Source organism: Filicampus tigris, chromosome 10, assembly GCF_054856515.1.
Source record: "Filicampus tigris isolate MCC_2025a chromosome 10, RoL_Ftig_1.0, whole genome shotgun sequence".
Lineage (NCBI taxonomy): Eukaryota > Metazoa > Chordata > Actinopteri > Syngnathiformes > Syngnathidae > Filicampus > Filicampus tigris.
The window spans coordinates 17,615,896-17,634,346 of NC_141226.1; the positions used below are offsets into that span (position 1 = coordinate 17,615,896).

Consider the following 18,451-nt stretch of genomic DNA (forward strand, 5'->3'; position numbering starts at 1 on the left):
CCTTTGAAGACATGTAACATAATGGAGGCTATTGCTTAACTTCTCTGGTCATTTTTATATTAGTCATCATCAGCCATTATACTGCTTTTGTTAGCATAAAGGTTACCTGCTTGTAAAAAATACTTTTTTTGTATGTAATGTAACTGACAATAAATCAATTGAATTTATGGATTTATGTATGCAGTAAGATGCATTTCCTATTCTGTGGCTATTGTTGCCTTTGAGCTATTGAGTTGGTAGTAAGACTTAATTAGGAGTTAGCAATATGCCAAAAACAACTAAAGGACAATTCTGAATGGTATTTTAAAGGTTTAATCATTGTGATTGTGGGTAAAAAAAACTAAAACAAAAAACAAAACAAAAAAAACCAAACCAACAAAGAAGCGGTAATAAAAGGCTATCAACAAAAATGGCCCTCAAAGCCTCCATTAGGTAAATGAGGTCTTCAGGAGCGGTCAAGCTTCTGAAGAGCGTCTTTATGAGTGAGCGAATGGGAGGGGCGGGGTGGGGCTGGGTGTTGGAGAAGCACATTAGCTGTCCGAGTCTGTGTCGTGGCGTCGCCTGTGGCTTTGTGCGGCACCGCCAGGGGCCGTCTTGTGGCCCCCGGGGTTACGGGGGACAGGGGACCCCCCGTCGGAGGAGTCTGTGTCGTGGCGCTGCTGTCGATGATGAGGGCGTGGGGGCGGTTGCTGTGCCTTTGGTCCCCCCCTTGAATGGCTGTCATGGGGTCTGGCTCCACTCTGACTGTGGCATGATGGATTAGGATGGTGGTGGTCCTTTCGGGGCCTGAAGTGCAATAGACAGCAAATAATCAGACTGCGGCTTCTCATCCTTCTCTTGAATCATGAAAACTAACCATTGCAGTGGAGACAGACATTTCTGAGATAAGCGTCCAAGTCGCCTCCACAGAGTTATGCGCGTCCCCGTTAAGTAATCCGAATGTGATACTAATTTAGTCTATAGTGGTGTTTTTTTCCCCATCTCAACAATGTAGATGCAGGTGCAGGTCAGTAATTTAAATAAAAATGAATGAATATAAATAGGAATTAGTGGAAGACTTAATTTATTTTAGTAGTTACATGTAAAAAGTTAAACTGAGTGAAGTATTTGAGTGGAAGTCAAGCCAAACATTTTTTTTTTTTTAAATATGTTCTATGCAAGCCCATTAGTTGGAACAAGGCACTCTGATAAATATTGCATTTGTGGAATAACAGTTAATCCACCCCTTTGTAGCCATCTCAGTGGGCGGTCATTTTGTCACTTCTGCCGACTGAAAATGACATCACAACTGCTCAGGGCTCAGGTAACGACCAATCACGGCTGACCTGTTTTCTGAAGCTGAGCCGTGACCATCAAATTAATTTTTCAGATGAGTAGAGAAATTAGGGATGAATTGCCATCTAATGACTCTGTACAATGAGTTCCACTTTTTAAATTTGAACTAAACTAACCTTTCCGTAATATTGTAAAATCGTATATTGACCCTGTATGTTATTTTCAAGGATGATTAACTTTTCTTTAAAATGATTCAAAAATACATTAAGACCTGGATACATTCATTTTTGATATTTTTGAACAAAAGGCCCCATGTTAGCATTTTAATCATCATCAAAAATGTCTAGCCCCGAGGCAGTTGAGTAAAAGGATTTTTCTTCCTTTTTGATTGCCTCTGGTTTATTGGTGTGCATCAGGCTCAAGATTCCACACAAAAACAAAAGCACTGACTGAGTGGTTTGAGGTGAAATGAGTGACGTTTTAGCGCCCTCTAGTGATGCTTTTCTAGTCATCACTAATGCATCTGAACTTAGCTTGGCGTGAACTTGCTTTATATAATCAGTCATGCAATCAACGTAAGCTGTCCTAAAATGTGCTCGCTGTTAAACCAACCTCTTTCTGTCGTCATCTGAATCCGAGGAAGATGAGTCACTTCTCTGCTTCTTCTTTTTCTTCTTCTTCTTTTTCTCCTTTTTGCTCTTCTTTTCTTTCTTTTTCCTCTTACTCTCCTGACTAAAAAGATTAAAATGAAAAACAAAAGCAGTGAAGCGTCTGCCAAACGTATTTGTTTCCAGCAAAACGGATGGATGCTACATTTGGCACACTTGTACAATTAAATGAGATCTAATAGAACAAGGGGTCCCCAACCACCGGGCCGCGAAGGGGATAGATTTGTATGAACCGGTCCGTGGCAGAAAAAAGGTTGGCGACCACTGCAATAGAAGGCCTGCATTTAACTCATTCACTGCCAGACATTTTCAGACCCTCTTTCACCCAAATGCTTGAAAAAAATATATATATAAATAAATTCCTGAGATTGAATGAGTGGACTGTGAAACGACAAATACATGTCTTTGGCAGTGAATTAAAAGTCTGCCTTTACAAAGATAACACACACATTATTATTGTGGTTGCAGTTTACAGTGTAGTACACAACAGCAAACAACAACAATGATAACACTGTGAATAAGTTAATATTGTTTTTTAGAGAACTGTTTTTGATGCAGCTCGTATTGCATTGATCTTGTTAGATTATGCAGGTGTCGCTAATTTAGTGTAGTACTACTAACGCTTTCTCACCGTTGCTCTACCTCTTCTTTTTCTACACTCTCTGATGACTTTGCAGTTGACATTTCTGGACGATTTGCAGTCTTATGGTGCTGAAAGCAACATCAAGTAAAATGTGTTAGTTTTCTTATGCTCCATCAAGCCGTACATAATAAAAACTTTTTTTTTTTTTTTTTGGCGGTACTCAAATTACTCAGGGATTTGTTTCAGTGCTAACCACAAAAATTTTCTGAAATGAGAAAAACTTAGAAGTCAACCTCCCAGACTGTGTTCAGCTTTGGAGCTTTTCACTACAAATCAAAAATAAGTCTCAGTGTTTGTGTTTGGCTTTACTGTAAAAACGGGCAGGCCCATTTTAACTGCCTCCTTTTCCTTTTGGGAGAGGACCATTTTCCGTGAACCGGCACTGCAAATAGAAACATGAACACACTTGTCAGTACTCAGATTTGAGAGAAGAAGAACACAGCTCTCATCTGCGATAAGATGCTTGTTAAGGCTGAATGTCAAGAGGAACATTGTTAATGGGATGCTGGGACATAGCTAGAGGGTTGTATTTTTTCAGTGCAACACTAAACGATAAGCAAACCAGAGCAACTTGTTCAATAAGTAGTGGTTTAATATGCATTTTTGAAAATACTGTATTACAGTTTCATAATAGCCTTTAAAATATTTTCACACTAAGAAAACAAAACAAAAAAATTACCTGGAGCTTCCCAATCCCGAGAGCCGATCCACATTCTTTTCTTCACCATCATCATCTTCTCTTCTACAAATATCTGCCAAGTCCTGTGGGAATGTCAGTCATATGGGTTCATGAATTTCTTTCTTCAAAATGGCTACAAAGATTTGGGGTGAAAGAAAACAAGGTGGAATACAGCACCTCTTTTGTCAGTCCAGTGGGTTGTCTCTTAATAACCTTGTGACCTCTACATTGACAATGACAATCAGTAATACATTACATTTTGAGACACTGCATTTACTATATATCATTTGATCAATTATGATCAAATTTTCTGGGTGGCACACTTACAAGGCAGCCATCAATGCGTCGTGTTCTGCAGCCTTGACAGCAGCAAGCTCCTCCTCTTTAGTCCGGGCGCGGCCCGTTTTGTCTTTAGCGTACCACGTCAGATCTTTGCCTTTTTGCCATCGACCCACTGGAGCCATGAGAGAATTTCCTGCAAGAAAGAACAAAAACACAAGAATGTGGAAAACTATTTTATCCATAGGAAATACAGAGGGCCTTGGTTCCATTCCTTTGGTGGCAACATAATCCAAATTTGTGTTTAAATCTGGAAAACACTGTAGTTCATCACTAACCTACGCTAATCCAGTTGTTAAGTCATAATTACATCAACATCTAATACAGTATGTAGATCAGTGATGCCCAACTACCGGTAGATGAGAGCTCAACGTGTTGTGGCAAGTTATGCAATTTCACTAATTTGTCTGAAAATTATTCTTCACAATGAAATATATCTTTCTTCATCTACCTATGTCATCGATGCATAGTGATGGGCAGAACAATTCAATTCTCTTCCATCAGATGGGAGAAAGTACACTAACTCTGTATATCCACCTGTTGCCATTCATACAAAAGAATAATTCGTGACTTTCAGCAAGAATATCAGCTTTGTGTTGTATTAATCAGACCCACATTTCACACTTGTCAATAAAGGGATACGATCATTATTTCAGTATTCATATTTTCTGTGACTGTTCGGTTGTATGTCGTGAGATTTTTCTAACGCAAAAATGGAACCTCGGCTCAATAAAGATTGTGAAACACTATGTACATAACACCTTAAGTATGGAGAGAAAGGACATACATATTACGTCCGCGCATTTAAATCAATAACATATAAGCAACAATAAGCATTTTTTTGAAAGTATGGCTTGATTTAAAATGTGACAGCTCTAAACCACTTCTAGCCAACTGAGCAACTTTTGATAATTTCCAAATAGCCTTAAATCATAAGACATAATCCAAATATAGTCTTGAATTCAAATTACTTAAGTGTAATGCTTTATTTCGCAAACAGTGGCCTTCCACCCACGTAGCCCGCATGTTGACCTAGTTGAAGGGGGGCTCAAATAGCGGAGTGGCTACGTGGATCAACTCGGGTGGGCGATGAATTGGACTTGAACTGGAATTAAGCATTACAGAGGGCTGCAAAAAACAAACAAATAAAAAAAGGAACAATCAATCAAGAAGCTGTGTGATGAAGCATACGGCAGTGGAAGGTAAGGAAACGCAACACATCGCGTCAGGACGCCATATTCACGCGTTAACTTATTAGCTCGTGTCTTGCTGCTTGTGCTTAGTAGCTAAAACACGCTTCTGAATAGCATTGCTTTGCACACTTACCCAGATAATTCTCTCGGTGTTTGTCCACCTTGACGTCATCCCAGTTGAACTGGTCCTGGCCTCCTCGAACTCCTCCGGCCCTCGAAGAACCGAACATTTTCGTATATTTTTTCTTTTTGTTCAGGAAAAGCAAATGCGTCTATTAAATGTAGCTAGTTAGCGTTAGCCACAGGGTGACGGTAGCGGCCTCCGTCGTTGTAACATCCGGGGACTTGCCCTAAATCCTTCCCCTGCGTTTGCTGTGCGACTTAGATATAAACATGTTATGAACATTTATGTAAACGAACCAAAAATTATAACGTTATATGAATGGAAACGACAACCGACGTCACCCGATCCTCAATATTTATTTCTCAATACATAGCACGACTTTAAGTCGTACTTAATTTAAAACGTTTAAGCACCTATGACTTTTTTGATTAAAAAAAATAAATAAATAAAAGATACAAATCTTCAGTGTTTTGTTGTTTTCGTGGCCTATAAACGAGCCCGTCGCTCACGCACTCCGCTTGTTTACTCGCTTGGTCGCGTAGTGATGACGTGAACGGTACGACGCCAACGCAAAATGTCTCTACGAGCTAAGGAGCCCAGCCTGAGCCCGAGGACGAGCACAAACCCTCGGGGACGTCCTCATAAGGTGACATCCAAGTAACCGCTAATGTATATGAGATTTTTCGCCAGGCTTTATTCAGGTAGGAAGAACAAAGATGTTTATTTGTTCCGTCTCTGCGGTTATAAGCAGTGAGGCAACGGGATGCTGCATTCCAAAATATATTTTTTTGCCTGTACAGACTGCGCTTGTTTTTTTTTTCACTTTGTAATATGTTATTAAGATGTCACATGTTCTGCATCGGTTTATTACTTCTTTTGATAAGTATAATCCAGTTGTCAGTCAGCTGATACTTTAAACGTGGCATTGCTTATGAAACTGTATGAAATTAGTCACTACAATCGAGGAAGAACTGGATCAGGGTGACAGCTTTAAATGCTTAGTAACCAATATGTGAGGCCTAAACATGCATTGTAACATGGTTGTAATGCTTTTACACATTATGTTTTTATGGCTGGAAAGGCAGGACAATTTTCTTCGTGTACTGTATACAGTGCAACATGTATGCATGCGTTTACAGTAGACAGTAGTTGACTGTTCCTGCCCACCCATTTCAATGAGTCTCACATGATTTGCTTCCAATGAGAGTCAGATGGAGTTGATAAAGTCAAATATCTGATTTCCTGTCATGCTGCACAAAGTGTTGGACTGTGGGTCAGTCAGAGGCTGTGGCGAAGTCATGCACATTTACTTATTGTGGTATAGGATTAAATAGTCTTTAAAACTTCTTAAAATGATGGCAATGCTATAATGCTAGGCATTACCCCACTGCAGGCCACCATCTGCTATTATTTTACTTTATTGATGGTGATGTATATTTTATTTTCTATGCTTTTGCTGATGTTTAGATTAACAGCAGGTGTTTTTTTTTAAATGGGTTTATTGTGTTGTTTGGGCAGAAACTAGTTTTTACATCAACAATTGGTGTATTGCGCTGATGCCAAGCTCGTATGGATACAGTATTTCCGATCAATGCACTTTACTTATTTAAGGTAAAATGAATTATCTAAATGAAAATGAAATAAAATGAAAAAAGGACCGTCCTTAAATCTGGTATTTACTGTAGAGGTCCCAAAAATCCCACATTGTGTCAATTCCAGATGACAAGAAAAAAAAAAAACTCAATGGTGTGTGGGTTTATTTAAAAACCTCTTTGGCTGTATGAAGTTTGTGACTAAATATATGCAAGCATCATCAATGTGGGAAGGAAGAAATGGAAGTCCCTGGCCCTTTAAGAGAAGAGACAATGGAGAAGGACTCTTGTCATATGCACCTGCAAACACAGCCAGGCTACATCAGCATCACTTGGAGACGAGAAGGCTGTTAAATGCAATTTTTTTTGGGGGCTGAACTGCTGTGCCTTTCGGAATTTTCTACATGTCAGCTATCATGTGGACAACCCTCTCTTGGCACTAATCGAAGCCCCATCTGACATTTGATGTAAATACTGCGACCAGCGGGGCATTCTGCATCCGTTTTTATTGCATGTGGTGGTTTTAAACCTCTGTGATAATGTAACTCACACTTTCTGATTGCTCTGGTTCAATTTTTTTCCCTACAAATTATTGTCTGAGTGCATTACTATGGCTTGTGTGTCAATATAGCCCTACCCTGTCTGTCCGGCTCTGCTCACTTGACTTCTTTTCATGCCCGGAGCTGTGAGTACTCAGGCAAGGCAGGGAGGTAGAGAAGCTTTTTCATGAGTCAGGCCGACTGTAAATGGAGCCCATTGCAAGGTAGCTCAGGTAAGGTTGTGGTGACTGGGATATCGCAGGTGTGTCCTTTCCTGCTTCCCCGAGCAGAAAACACCTTTGTAATTAAATTAGAGTAATTCCTCCTCGAGGGTACCACGTTGATTGCATGTCTTGTAAAAGTCTCGTTAGTTAGCCTGGAAAGCTGCACTGTGGTTTTCAGTCAAACTCATGACTCAGTCGCTAAAATTCCAGTGCGTCACCCGTATGCCAAGCCCTCTTTCTCTCTCTCCTGTCTTTTTTTAGCTATGGCTGGACCCAGGCCCGTGGTGCTGAGCGGCCCATCCGGGGCGGGCAAAAGCACTCTGCTCAAGAAGCTCATGAAAGAATACAATGGTGTCTTTGGCTTCAGCGTCTCACGTGAGTTTTATTTTTTTATTTCCTTTTACTTTACGATATCAGTTTACAACATAGTGAAGTTCAAGTGAGGTTAGTTGTCAAGTCCTTAGTAATGCAGCTCGCTCAAAGTCAGCTGGGATAGGCCCTAATGAGTACAAGTGTTTTAGAAAGTGGATAAATGTAGTATGAGCATTTTTGGAAGTTGCTAATTGTTGAGCTAACCTAAGATTGACATGTAACCATTCAACACCGGAATTAAGTGCCTGGGTGATTGAGTCCACTTTTCACATAAGTCTGGCTGGAACTGAGTTAAAGCGAAAGGCATCCAACTTTGAATAGCAAAATAGAAGGCAAATTCAGAAGCGTCTGGACTCTGGAGAGAAAATCATAATCTCCAAACAAAACCGAAACTCAGAAATGAATTAACTTCCGTTAAGGCGTACGTCAGGGAGTGGGCTATGAACGGAAATGTATATGAATGTAGTGTAAAACATTTCTAATATCAGCACTAATGTTAAATTGTTTGTTTGAAAACCAATTCTCATCTGTAATATTGTTGCATTTTTTTGGTCGTTTAATAAAACCCTTGCTTCAGGTCCCTGGTCTTAACCTGCAATAAAATTGCTCCTCAAAATTAGAAAGTTGCTCCTCAAATTAAGTCATTGATTCGCAAAACTGCTCGGCAAAGAAAAAAAATCTGGGCCTTCTAGCGTATTTGTCATCCGCTTTTCTTTTGTTTTTAATAGCCGCAAGTAAGCCTATTCTGAGGGGGAATCACATCTCATACAAATGAGAGACAGCTCACTTTGCCCTGTCGACTAAAATAAATTTAGAGTGCGGCTTTTGTTACTGTGATGATAGTGAGCAGAATTAGGGAGATAGTCTACTTTGACATGTGGACTTAGTTTAGAAAATTTGCCCTGAGCCTCACACCCACTGTCTTGGTCGTCTATAAATTCCGTTATGAGTACAATTTCATTTTGGGTAAATACAGTGCACCTACATTTACTTATTACCATTAAATGTTTCTATAAAATATAAAATGACTCCTTTTTTAAGTGTTCATTTTCTAGGTGTATTGACAGTCCAGATCCGTAAACCTAACACAATTGTGGTTCTTCCCTCAAGATACAACAAGAAACCCACGACCAGGAGAGGAGAATGGCAAAGGTACATCTGATTTTCTCCTCTCTTTTTTTTTACTTGACATTATCAGCATCGTCACGTGACCTCCCCGTCCGCTCTTCCAGATTACCATTACGTCACACGGGACGCCATGCAGACTGCCATCGATAGAGGCGAATTCATTGAGAGCGCCGAGTTTTCCGGGAACATGTACGGAACGAGCAGAGCCGCCGTGCAGGCCGTCAAGGCTCGCAACCTCATCTGCATACTCGACATCGACATGCAAGGGGTGAAGAATATCAAGAAGACCGACCTCAATCCCATATACATCTCCATCCAGCCTCCATCTTTGGATGTCCTGGTGAGAAAAAGCTTATATGCAGGTGGTCCTCGTTTTACGACTGAGTGCTGCGGCCATGCAACTCGATTTTGTGTACTGTGGCCAACCCTGTTTGCGCCTTAGAGCAGAGCAGCGGTGGTCAACCTACGGCGTGTGGGCCATATACGGGTCGTGAGGGCATTTGATCTGGCCTGTCATGCCATTCTAAAACAAATGGAGGAAGCCTAAAAACTTTTACCACACAACTTGAAAGGGAAACCAGTCGAGTTACAGATGGAAACTAGCCTTTGGCTACAATATTGCATATTTGTATGCAAATTGATATGAACTGTTCCTTTTGAACTCATTCACTGCCATTGACGAATTTACTTGTCTTTTCACAGTCCAGCCATTCAATCCCAGGATTCTTTATATTTTTGTCAATTGCTTTTCACATGTTAGGCTAAAAAAGGGTTTGAAAATGTCTGGCAGTGAATGAATTAAATAAATAAGTAAAGTAATTAAGAAATTAAAAATACTCTTAATTAGAGATGGGCAAAGTATCGGGCCGATACCGGCCTTATTTTAAGGTATGGGTTCTCATGGATGCTGTCGATACCAGCCACCATTACTTAAGGCAAAAACATAATTGACATTGAGTAAGTCCTCCTCGGCAGTAGTTGGCACTTTACTGTAGCAGTTTGACACACTGGTAAATCATAATTTGCGTCAGAATTTGGTTACAATTTTTTGTTATTAGGTTAAATTAAATATTAAGTGCTAGAAGTATCGGGACTTGGTATCAGTGCGTACTCAAAGAGAGAATACTTGTACTTGAATCAGTCTGAAATGGAGTTGTATCGAACATCCGATTTAACAATAAACCTGTCCTTGTCATGCCTTTTGTATTCTTTCAGGAAGCGCGTCTGAGAGCCAGAAAAACAGAGTCAGAAGAGAGCCTGCAGAGGCGCTTGCATGCCGCTAAGGTGGACATTGAGTTAAGTAAGTTCTTTTTTTTGGTTGGTTTGTCTGCTTAAGAGGGGCGCATGAACAAATAAACGAACATTATTTTGTTTTGTTGACTTGATCATAAATTGGTAAAAACACACAACACAAGTTCGTCCTCATTATTGGTATTTGAGTACCTGCTAAAGATCATAAAAACTAGAACCCAAATATAATATGAGCGCACTGTATTTGTACTCCTGTGCAGGTAAAGAACCCAACATGTTTGACGTCATCATTGTCAATGACAACTTGGAAGACGCTTATGGGCACTTAAGAGAGGCTCTTCTTGAGGTGAGCTTAAATTAGATTTTGGTTGACAGTCATGGCGTCCCACTCAACACTGTTTCTTCATGTCACGTCATGAACACACAAGCTAACTCATGAACAAAGCGCTTTAATCTTCCGCTGTCAAGCAAGTGTAAAAATACTTAAAAGTGTGATTAGTATCACGTTCAAACAGGTTATTCAGGTGCTTCATTCTTACTTTACCTTCCATTCATAGTTACTGAGAAGGCATCGTTTTCAAATGTATCGATTAGCGAGCTAGCATTTAAGATTATGATGGAATTATCACGTTATTAGATGGCAAGAGGAATGTGGCATACTTAAAACAAATGATTAAAAAATATATTTATGCTTCTATGCTGAACTTTGTGTTTATAGTATAAACCAAACAAGTTCACAATCACAATTTTGACTGGTAGCACTAGCGAGTTATAATGCTAATTTTTGTATAGTAGGTTTAAAGGCTAACAACCTGATTGTCTCTTGTATGCCATAATTACATTTTAACACCTGCAATTATGTTTTATACTTCATCTTGAATGCTACATTTAATTAATCTTTAACCTTGAATGCTACATTTAATTAATCTTTAACTCGTGTGTGGGTTTCATTTTAGCTTTTATGCTACATTTATCATTGTAAATATTGTAAATGATTTCAAGTGACAAGAATATATTGAACTCGATTGAAATGACTTATTGTGTAAATATCATATTTTTTTCTTCCTTTAGGAAATCAACATGGTCAAGAAAACCAACATGGCTTCGTAGGAGACAGGGCATAACATAACACCAGTCACTCCTTACTAAACCATAGACCTCATTGTCAACATTCCATCCAAAAAAGGTGGTCTGGAAAAGCTCCCGGAGCATATTTGTCCAAATATGTAGATTTACATGTGTGTTTAGATATAGCCTATTATTACTAAAGTGAAACATGTTTTTTTTATGACAGTAAGAGCTTTCCTTTTTGTATTATTTACATTTGTATTCTAGAAACTTTGCTTTGTGTTATATTGTTAGCTTGCTGGACGACTGTTACCGTATGCAGTGAGCAACAGTTTTTCTACACCCCAGACGTGACTGAACTCATTCCGACACGTTGACCAACTGGTCTGTCAAGCTCACTGAGCTTGGCTGTTTGTCCTTGTTTTATTGTGCTTTGTGATTAATCAGTGTGAAATCTTATGATGGTGGTAAACAAACACATCCATTTCATTGAATTTAAAAGAGTGTCCAAGTAAACTGAAAGCATATACAGGTATGTATTCCATTTCATGATGTTTTACTTTGAGCTAAATTAACTGATAAAAAAACAAGGCTGTGTATTAGGATCAAGTCCCATGTCATGGGCTATCCAGATATGTCTAACAAACATGGCATGGTGTCATGTCAGGTCTTTTAATTTTTTTTAGGGTGGGCTGGGGGTTAGTTGGGTAATTAAGTGTATTTAACCCGCATTTCTGTAGTGTACTGTTGAGTTTTTTACCAAAAAATAGAATTCAAAAATAGCCCTCTAAATTAATTTTCACATATTAACACGAATTTGGGTGGACATGTCTATCATAGCAGGACATAGAAAAAAAGTTGTTTAAAAATGAACAGGAAGTCTGCCATTTTGGTTTGAAACAGCCATTTCCAGGGCTCGTACTTTTTACTGGAACACTATTCGTCATGGATGACGGCGTCCCCGCAAAATGTAAGATCACACTGCGAGACGAACGTGGCAAGACTCCACGCCTGAGTTCATCTGAGAGACTACTTAAGTGGTTTGTTAAAGGCTGCTGTTTTGACTATCAATCAAATTATGATGACGATCAGCAGTTTAAACTTATCTGTGAAATGACAACAGGAACAATTTGTATATCTTTTACAAACATGGGAACGTTTTTTTTAATTTTCAGATTTGAACACATTTGAAAGCAAACATGTTTTTCCAATCAAAAACAACACATTTAAAGCACAAGCAATTACAATCCTTTGAGAGTGTTACGAACTTAAACTACATACACAAAACCCGAATCCTTAATTAAGGAGGACATTAATCCCTTTAAATTGAAATACTCACAAGTGATCTGGAAAAGCAGCATGCAGTCAATCGACCCTGTGAGCTCACGCTTTTGCACTGCATGAACAGACTCAGAGACAAGTCATGGCACCATCAATGTAGCAACAATAAATTACTCAGACAAATGACTGAATTACATTCAATATCTATTCATCTCTCTCTACCTAAAAAAAAAAAAAATTATCTTGTTGAACTTTTAAAATTAACCGTTGGAAGTATTTCCTATGTAAATCAACAAAGCAATACATCTTGATTAAATTACCTAATTCATACCCCTTATTCAATGCTATCTATACCAAAATATATTTAAATGTATAATGCTTCCATCAATTACAATTTTGTGTTTCTGTGTAAAGGTTATTATTTTTGTTTAACCTCGTTGACAGTGTAGTTGTTCACTCGCTTTGAATTCCGTGCAAGCAACGTGGGTTCATTTCCCACTCAGTGATGTGAATGTACACATCAGTGGTTGTGTGTCTCTCTGTTCCTTGGAGTGACTATTTTTAAATTGATTATCATTCCACTCGGGTCTAATGATCTTTTTTTTCCCCAGTGTCTTATTACAGAAACAAACAGGTTTCTGGTCCACAGTTGGTTTTAGTGAATCGAAGGCAACGATCACTCATTTTGATTCTGGTGATGCCCCAAATAGGATCGCGTGAACACGTGATACCGTCCAACTTGAAAAAATCTTTTGTCATATGGAATGGTTTGTTAAAAGCTGAAAATATACTGAAAGTTATGAGAGGACTCAAACCGATGTCGTTTAAGACTAAGGACTGCGGTGATCGGAATTCAAAACTACTGGTTCTGGTGTTGTTTATCGCTAATCTGAAGGGTGACCGTGTTTCCCGCGGATGTATAGCCGGACGTCTGAGTTGATATTTTGGTTTTAAAGCTTCGCCGCCCTCCTTCCACCCTCTGCACCTCGGAGCAGTACGAAGGCTTCACCTCCAGCTTGGCGTGGCTCACTTGAATGGGGACGCGCTTTGCCGACTGGGACCTGCTTGCTTGTGGCGCGTTGGATGAGAAAAGACTGCCTGCTAGATGCTCTCTGAAGCGAGAGAAAAATCCGCTCCTCTGCCTCGGAGCTGCGACGGGCCGTCCCACGTTGAGGAGCACCGGTTGTCCCACGGCGGACCCGCCAACCTCCCTCTGGAGCACGGAGATCTCACAGGGCTTCTCGGCAGGAGTGTAGCTGGTCGAACCGTAAGATTCTCCTTTCTTTGGGAGGTAATCCTCCAGGTCTTCCAGCGCTAGAACGCGACCTCCAAGTGTTACTGTCTTTGCTTCCTGCTTTCCGCAAAGGTCTTCATCATCATCATCATTATCATCTGGTTCAAAGATGACGATTTGCGGATCCTCCAGGTCTTCACGAGCCTCCCCAGCTGTGGTAAGAACAGAGAGCTCACGGGGATGTCCCGAACCAGAAGGAACCTCTTCGTCCTCCCAGGAGAGCGTCTGCCCACTGGCGCTGCCTCCCAGCTCCACCAGATTATTGTTGTTATTGTTTGCATTCGGGTTTTCCAGCGGTGATCTTTTGGGTCTGGAAGGAGTGGTGGAGCGGTCCGAGATGGCCGGCGACACACCCCTCCTCCTGGACAGCCTGGGAGACTTATTGACCTTGTACTCGATCACCTCCTCCACCTCAACCCAATTGGGCTTGCTCTCCGCCACAACAGAACTGGCAGCCTCCACGCTCTCAGTCTCCGTGACATAAAAGGTTGGCACTGCGCTTTTCCTGGGAGCGGCCATCCTCCTGGTCCTGGTGGTGGATGTCTCTGAGGTGGTCACCTCTGAGCGGTGGGCTCCAGTGATGGTCACGCCAGGGGACTTGTGCCTCCTCATTCTCGGGTTCTTCACCACTGTGGTGATCGTCTCCTCGCTGTTAATAAACCACCACGGCGGGCATTATTATCCAAGAGGACTCCGCACTGGTTCGCATGCAGTTTTCACACAGACAAGGGAGGGATGGATTAATCGTAATGTGACTAATGCTTCTCCAAAACGATGCCACGAAAGAAGCATCATTTATTTAGTGTCATGAGTTGTTGAGGTGGTGGTTAAATTTGCATCCCGGTGAGAACAGAGCATCCTTTCGTCAGCCATGTGGAAGAATTGTTAGCACTCCTGCTTTACATACCACAGATTTGCATCGCAGTCAAAATGAAGTCCACATAGCAAGCTAAATGAGGACAAGCACACAGTGGAACCTCTCAAGGTGGCAAACATTTTCTGCCATCATGCAACCCAGTAAGCATCAATGGATTCATGAACTTTTTGTGTTTTTAAAACTACCTGTAAATTTAATAAAGGTGTTGTGATGGTAATGTTTTGACCCTTGAACGACGATATTCACAGTTTCCATTATTTCCTATGTAAAAAATTGTTTTGACAAGATGCACTTTTGTCACACGTATGTGTAAATATTAAGGTCATGACAAGGCCAAAAAAAAACAAAACAATGTACATCATGCATGAATGGCACTTACATGATGATGGTTTTCTTTGGTATTTTCGTCTCCTGTTCAGTAACTGGATAGGAGGCAAAGTGAATGCATGAAACATGGAAAAAAATGTGAGCTATTGCTAAGTACGCCGTCTGTTCTTACCTTCAAGAACAATGGCTTGCTCACCAGTGCTAGCCGCAGATGGAGGAACTAAGTCAGCGGCACACCTGGCGTTGCCCAGACGGTTGGACAACTGGCAACGGTGAGAAATTCTCATTCAGAGACAACTAATTGCCATTAATTGACATGTAGCCACGAATAAAGGGATTGAGAGCGCTTCACAAAGGATGCATTCATGTGGACCAACCTCACACTCGTAGTGTCCCAGGTCTCGATCTGTTGCGTTTTTGATCACCAAGACCAAAACTCCGCTGCGGAGCTCACTGTAGGTCTGATACTTTTCCTGGTCGCTCAGCAGTCGGCCGTCCTTGAACCATCTTGATCACGCATATTCACATTGCAAGAAGTTATTAACATGCAGACATTTAAGACAAATAGTATAAACTGGCGGTCAAACTTTGTCAGGGGTGGGGAGTAAGAAAGTCAAATACTTTGTTACTGTACTTAAATAGGATTTCTGGGCATCTGTAGCATTTGCAGGTATCTGGCTACAAGAAATTGATTTGTGATGAATGAGTTGTATAGTTTCTGGTGTTCGAAATTTCATAATCTGAAAAAAAAACAATTATCGCTATAATCATAAAATAATTCTGAATTTTTTTGTTACGCTGTTCACAGTGTTAGCAAAGCTATGGGAACACGTTTTAATAGCATAAAATTCCATTCAACACTAGCTAGCTAACAACACTAGCTTGGTTTAAAAAATGTGATGTGATGTAATTTGTTCCATGTAGTAAGTTAATAAGAGGGACATTTTCATGTGTAGTATGTTTTCATTTTGCCCAGTTATCGAAATTGGTATTTTATATATTGGCAAAAAATACTTTTTACTTTTGTAAGTACAGTTCAGACTCTGCACTACTTAGATACAGGAGTTGAACCTGTAGTTCTACTTTTATCATCACATTTTTGTTTTACTCATATTTACGTACAGAGTGTGAGTGGTTTTACAACCTCTGAACATTGGTACCTGATTTTAGGACTGGGGGCGCTCTGGATGACGCAAGTGAACTGAGCGTCTTCACCAGTGACACAAATGGCATTCCTCATTTTGTTCACAAACCGTGGAGGCACTGAAAACACAAATTAATGACAATAGTTAAAAGCCCAAAATAGCAGCGTGAGTCTCTGTGTGAGCTTCTCACCCTGTACAGTGATCTTGCCCAGCGTGCTGGCATTTCCGGCCGAGCTCGTGGCAAAGCACATGTACTGGCCCGAATCCTCCGCCGTCATGTTATCCAGTATGAGCGTGCAGGAACCGTCTGGATCCTCGATAATGATGTGATGAGGGTCTGCCTCCACTATGCGTCCGTCTATGACCAACATGTCAGGAGAAGCATTGGTGAAACACTCGATTGAAGTCTGTGTAGACTCTCAGTCATCCACATCATGGCCACACCTAAAATTTAGAACTGAAGAAGCCTTTTGGATTAAAGATGAAAAGTCTTCAACAAACAAGAATATTCCAGTTGCCTTACTTTGCCGGCTCGCTACTTTAGGTCACACTGTGGATAAGGACGGAATGTCTTACCCTTGTACCAGGTTATGGCAGGTTTGGGAACTCCTGTGGCCTTGCACGCCAGTTTAACAGTCTGCCCAAGCTCGGCTGTGCAGTTTGCCAGTATTTCTACAAAGTCAGGAGGACCTTCCAAAAGAGCAGTAAAAACCATTAAACCGGACATATTTTTGAACATTGACTTTATTGCTAGAAGCTGTGATAGGCTCCAGCACGCCCGTGACCCTTGTGAGGATACGCAGTTTGGATAATGGATGGATGGATGTTAATCAGGGTTCCACTTATTTTCCAGGACTTCAAGTCAAGTTGTCACAACACACACTAATAAACTCCACCCCCAAGCTTTGGATGAGTGTTATTTTCCACACCTTATATTTTGTACATATATCTCAGCAGGTGCTGCTGTTTTGGTTAACAGCAGAGTTCAGATAGGCTCAGCAGTTAACTCATTAATAATTACAACTATAATAATTACATTTACAGTTTTTGTCCTCGAAGCATCTGTTTGAATGAGTGGTATATTAATTGTCTTGAGCGGATAATGCACCTGTGTAGCTAATAACCAAGTCGTGAGAGTTTGACAATGACATGAAGACTATATTTGGGTCTACTCACTCCAGGCAGCCATGCTGTATCTCTGCTGAAGTTCTCGGAAGTCTCTCAGCCACGAGTTTTTGATGGTCACGGTTCGGGCCTGCAAGGTGTACTTTCTCACCGAATCTTCGCGTTCGTGCCAGATCTCAAAAGCGCGGTCATCACCCTCCACCGTCTCGTTCACATCAATGTTGTTCAGCTGCAGGAGGGTAGAAAGGAAAAATGCCGTCTGCTGCAGCTCGTGACAGATTACACGATGGGTGGTGATATTTTTACCTTCATCATGTTCTTAAAGACGTATGTTTGCGTATCGGTGTTGCTGTCTCTCTTGGATTTGCAGATGATGCAGTAGTTCTTAAAGAGGAAGACGTGGCGGTGGTGACCTCGAGAGGACGTCCTTATTCCAGGAGCTCCCTCCCAAACTTGGAAGGGTCCCTAGTACCAAGAATTTGAGAATTCATGAACAGCACATTTGTTGGGCATTACGGTGTATGCCTAAAACCCCAAAATATTTTCAAGTATATATGACTGAAAGGAAATGAAGTCAAACATATCACTGGTTACTCATCCACTCACCTGTCTTAGAGGCTCTCCTAACGCTTCAAGGGTGGCAGGATAGTTCTCAATCATGGAGACGTGGTGGGTATTCTCCGAGCGTTGTGGTAGCGCCGACACCATGGCGTACGCTTCTTCCAGCAGGCAGCAGTTCTGTCCATTTCGGGCCTTGTTTCGAATGAGCTCCTGGTGACGTTGAGAGTGTGTGTTACAACCAAGAAGATTCCGCATCTCAAACAGACATGACTATTAGATGTCACCTTGAGGAAGACCTTGTACTTCTGAATTCTATCCAAAGGTTGTAGCAGGTAGGCGTTGATGCTGCGTACAGGCGGGTCAGCTGGGTCAGAACTGGCTTGCTCCTTCGCTGTGTATTCCTATAACACAATGGGAAGTGTACAAAACCAGCAACATTAGGAGCCAACCCCCTATTAAATTTGGTCAGTTTGACCCGTTTAACCCGGAAACACAAGAAAAATGCAATAATTCGTATTCCGCTGTTACTTTGGTTACTCAGGAGCAGCATAACTTGGGGCATGTTTCAATTTCAAACAGTGACAGAAACCATAAAAACAAATTGTAATTTACGTTGTTCATATGTCAATGTTAACGCAATTTGCAAATATGTGAAATGAACAATTTTCACTCCCTTTAACTTTTAAAATGGGTCCATTTGACCAGCAAAATAACAGGACGATTTATAGTATGCATTTGGAAAGGCC

General features: G+C 40.8%; 3 protein-coding genes across 4 annotated transcripts in view; 1 reads left to right on the top strand and 2 right to left on the bottom strand.

The window, feature by feature from the left end:
• Positions 1-296: 296 nt before the first annotated feature.
• On the bottom strand, positions 297-5,556 carry c10h1orf35 (chromosome 10 C1orf35 homolog). Its single transcript, XM_086042486.1, has 8 exons — positions 4,931-5,556; positions 3,593-3,740; positions 3,443-3,488; positions 3,266-3,348; positions 2,896-2,968; positions 2,575-2,654; positions 1,888-2,007; positions 297-786 (listed from the first exon to the last, which is right to left on the bottom strand). Exons 1-8 carry the CDS (start codon positions 5,025-5,027, stop codon positions 531-533), a joined length of 903 nt encoding a protein of 300 aa, XP_085898612.1. The 5' UTR covers positions 5,028-5,556; the 3' UTR covers positions 297-530.
• Positions 5,435-11,624, top strand: guk1a (guanylate kinase 1a). Of its 2 annotated transcripts, none has more exons than XM_086042491.1 (7): positions 5,435-5,622; positions 7,538-7,651; positions 8,759-8,800; positions 8,881-9,116; positions 9,992-10,076; positions 10,288-10,373; positions 11,099-11,624. In XM_086042491.1, exons 1-7 carry the CDS (start codon positions 5,589-5,591, stop codon positions 11,135-11,137), a joined length of 636 nt encoding a protein of 211 aa, XP_085898617.1. In that variant the 5' UTR covers positions 5,435-5,588; the 3' UTR covers positions 11,138-11,624. The 2 variants fall into 2 exon arrangements, with proteins under 2 accessions (XP_085898617.1, XP_085898616.1); XM_086042490.1 differs by lacking the exon at positions 5,435-5,622 and adding an exon at positions 6,143-7,285.
• The window catches only part of obscnb (obscurin, cytoskeletal calmodulin and titin-interacting RhoGEF b), a 58,870-nt gene continuing 50,978 nt past the window's right edge, over positions 10,560-18,451 (bottom strand). The window contains exons 69-79 of the mRNA XM_086042493.1: positions 17,990-18,106; positions 17,751-17,915; positions 17,451-17,609; positions 17,196-17,373; positions 16,596-16,709; positions 16,210-16,377; positions 16,035-16,137; positions 15,252-15,381; positions 15,047-15,137; positions 14,927-14,969; positions 10,560-14,319 (exon numbers count right to left, since the gene is read on the bottom strand). Of these exons, the coding sequence (XP_085898619.1) occupies positions 13,236-14,319; positions 14,927-14,969; positions 15,047-15,137; positions 15,252-15,381; positions 16,035-16,137; positions 16,210-16,377; positions 16,596-16,709; positions 17,196-17,373; positions 17,451-17,609; positions 17,751-17,915; positions 17,990-18,106 (2,352 nt within the window). The 3' untranslated portion in view covers positions 10,560-13,235. The remainder of the gene's footprint in view (positions 14,320-14,926; positions 14,970-15,046; positions 15,138-15,251; positions 15,382-16,034; positions 16,138-16,209; positions 16,378-16,595; positions 16,710-17,195; positions 17,374-17,450; positions 17,610-17,750; positions 17,916-17,989; positions 18,107-18,451) is intronic.

Bases quoted from the DNA above. Each gene is read 5' to 3' on its own strand.
- c10h1orf35 (XM_086042486.1), bottom strand. From the start codon at position 5,027: ATGTTCGGTTCTTCGAGGGCCGGAGGAGTTCGAGGAGGCCAGGACCAG. The intron at 3,349-3,442 runs GTGCTGTATTCC...ACATTCCCACAG, and splicing joins CCACTGGACTGACAAAAGAG to GACTTGGCAGATATTTGTAG. The intron at 787-1,887 runs GTTGGTTTAACA...ATTGCACTTCAG, and splicing joins TCAGATGACGACAGAAAGAG to GCCCCGAAAGGACCACCACC.
- guk1a (XM_086042490.1), top strand. From the start codon at position 7,240: ATGAGTCAGGCCGACTGTAAATGGAGCCCATTGCAAGGTAGCTCAG. The intron at 7,652-8,758 runs GTGAGTTTTATT...TCTTCCCTCAAG, and splicing joins CTTTGGCTTCAGCGTCTCAC to ATACAACAAGAAACCCACGA. The intron at 10,077-10,287 runs GTAAGTTCTTTT...ACTCCTGTGCAG, and splicing joins TAAGGTGGACATTGAGTTAA to GTAAAGAACCCAACATGTTT.